At 29.4% G+C, this 3,059-nt stretch overlaps 1 protein-coding gene across 1 annotated transcript in view; it reads right to left on the minus strand.

The window, feature by feature from the left end:
- Nucleotides 1-1,180: 1,180 nt before the first annotated feature.
- ggctb (gamma-glutamylcyclotransferase b) overlaps nucleotides 1,181-3,059 on the minus strand; it is a 5,743-nt gene continuing 3,864 nt past the window's right edge. The window contains exon 5 of the mRNA XM_039660931.2: nucleotides 1,181-1,530. Within this exon, the coding sequence (XP_039516865.2) occupies nucleotides 1,354-1,530 (177 nt within the window). The 3' untranslated portion in view covers nucleotides 1,181-1,353. The remainder of the gene's footprint in view (nucleotides 1,531-3,059) is intronic.

Raw genomic sequence — 3,059 nt, forward strand, 5'->3', positions numbered from 1 at the left:
AACATTATGGTACGGAACCGCAACGTAAAAAAAAAAAGTTGTAAAAAAAAAATGAATAAAATCTAGCATTTCGAGATTAAAGTCAAAATGTTTCGGCTTTGATGCTCGAAATGATTTTTTTTTTTTTTTTTTTTTTTTACGTTGCGGTTCAGGGCTTCCGTATTATGGGAACATTAGCAAGCATTTTCAATCTTTTAGATGCCACTGACCCCCTAAATATGTATGAGAGGGATGGCCATCTTAAAATTTAAAAGTTAGCTTCAGCCTATTATTTTATGTAAAAAGACCCAATTAATACTGTGAAATTTATATATTATAAATGTGTAAACATTATACATATTATACATACGTGTATATCACATTATACATGTATATCAAACATATTTAGTTTATCGCCTAGCCTACTTTATTGAGTTTAAGTTGCAGATTTAAGTAAAAAAACAACAACAACATTTTAATCAAATGTATGGACATTTATTTAAATAATATTTTATTTATTTTAAGCAATTTATTTATTTAGTATAAGTTTAATCTTATTTTTATTTATTTGTTTTTACATTTTATACTGATTTTCTTATTTACATTTTATTTATTTTAATCAAATGTATTTAAGTATTTATTTTACTTTAAAAATTGTTTATTTTAATTAAAAAAAAACTTGGATTAATCTAAATTTTTTTTTCCAACAAAATGTAATACTGTATTTTGTCTAAACTTTTTCTAAACTCTAAACTTGTGGCCCCCTATGGGTCCCCGGCCTCCAGTTTGAAAACCCCTGATCTAAAGATTCTGAAACATAAAAAAAAAATGTTAGGTAGCCTAAACATCCAACTGCACGTTTAAGGTAAAAACAAAAAAGTTAAATAATGTTATTGTGCTAACATTTTAAGAACATAAGGATAACATTATATTAACCTGATATTACTGGAAGAATGATTGTTAAGTACTTTGCCACAACATTAGCTAAAGTTCTAATGTCATTTATATATTCTTACAAAAATATACTATGGTAACAAGTTTCAACCAGTGTTGTCTACATTTAAAATCAGGATCGAAATAAGTAGTTGTTAAGAATGTTGTTCAAATCCTAGACTGAACCTACGATTGGTTGAATCAGATCTAATTTTTAGTTTTTTTGGCACATGACAATCAGAAGTGAAAAATAACAAAACACAATGAATGCCGGCATGTAAATACTTTATGGAATTTCATTGTTTTGCAATGTGCTACCATACATTACGAACACTGCACATTTTTCTTGTCCTGCATTAACAACATAACTAACCTGTCTTTAAGCATTGTGTTGTGGTGTACACTCTGTAGACTACAGATAAGGGTGCACATAGACACCATTTATGAGGGTAAATCATCCGACAGAATCTCTTGTGTCATTTCTTTGGATTTCTTCATAGCTTTCTCCAGATCCTCCATCACAGACAGCCGTCCCTCATATTTGTTGGTTTCGATAGACTTGAGTTTCTCCTGGTAGTCTTCCGGCAGCCCGTTCTGCTCCGCCCCCATCACAATAACCTGCAACACACAAGACACTTCGTTTCTATTTCTATTTATCAAACTCTATTTGTGATGATAGTCAAAAGTCTATTCTGGTCATTTAGAAAAGTAAGCAGTAAGCTGACAGCATATCGGTTTTGTGTCCAAATGTCTTTACGTCTAAAAGCAACAAGTGATGATTATTTTTATTTTTTTATTTGTAAACTTTTTCAAAGCATTAACAGAAAGCTTCATACAAGTAAAGTTATAACTTTTTCCTCATAATAACCCTGTCCACTGAATATTAAGACAACAATGCCAATAGTAATAATAATAATAACAACTAACAAATTAAAATACAAAATGGTAATTAAACTTTAAATAATGTACTCATTTACAAATGACAAGAAGTGATTATTATTTAACTGACCTTTTTTTCTTTACATTTTACAACATTTCAGCTTTTAGATTTTTCTTTTTTTGTTTGAATTACTTTTATTCCTCTTCTGCAAGTCGTTTTAGATAAAAACATCTGCTAAATGCATAAATGTAATGTACACTTCCATTCAAAAGTTTTGGGTTTTAAAGATGTTTTTGAAAGTCTTTTATGCTCACCAAAGCTGCATGTATTTGATCAAAAATAAAAGTAAAAATAGTAATATTGTGGAATATTACAATTTAAAAGAAATATTTTTTGTGTGAATATATTTAATATATAAAATGTAATGTATTCCTGTGATCAAAGCTGAATTTTCAGCATCATTACTCCAGTCTTCAGTGTCACATGATCCTTCAGAAATCACTCTAATATGATGATTTGTTGCTCAAGAAACATTATTAAATGAAATATTATTTGAACAGTAAGTCCAAAAGAACAGAATTTATTTTAAATACAAAATGTATAACTTTATAAACTTTTGAATAATTTAATGCTTTATTGCTGGATATGAATTTCTAAAAAAAAAAAAAAAAAAAAAAAACTGTTCCAAACTTTTGAATTAAAATGTAAATCAATGTAAAAAAAGGATATCTTAGATCCTGTCTCCAGAAACATTTTTTTCATGCAGTGTCACAAACTAATTTTTACCTGTTTTACAAACTGTTTTATGTGCATGTAACAAGAACATTGTAAATGCTCAGGATAGCAGAGATGTATTCATAAAGCCATAACAAGCACATGTTCTGGTTGCCTAATTAATCTACTAAAACAAGTAATATGTCCAATGGATAAAAATATAAAAAGGTTATTTTGTGGCAGAGACTGTAGTATAAAAATGATATTCCAGATGCTTCGGTTTGATTTGTTTTTGTTGTGAAGGGCAGTATCACAGACCCAGTTGCTGGCGGTGCTCTATTGTCTCATACTCACAAAGCCAGCCGGGGTAAATGCCAGAAAAAAACACCACAACATTGTCCTTTCCCAGCAGCACAAATAACAAACTCATTGAGTTTTGAAGGATGATATCAGATTACTCTGTTTAGAGAAGCACAAGTTGTGTTGTTTTAATTGCTATAATCGACACAGGGAAAACAGAATCGGCTTCGTTCATTCATCATTTAAATCCCCT

This window comes from Pimephales promelas, chromosome 12, assembly GCF_988280905.1.
Source record: "Pimephales promelas chromosome 12, fPimPro1.hap1.1, whole genome shotgun sequence".
In the NCBI taxonomy this organism is placed as follows: Eukaryota; Metazoa; Chordata; class Actinopteri; order Cypriniformes; family Leuciscidae; genus Pimephales; species Pimephales promelas.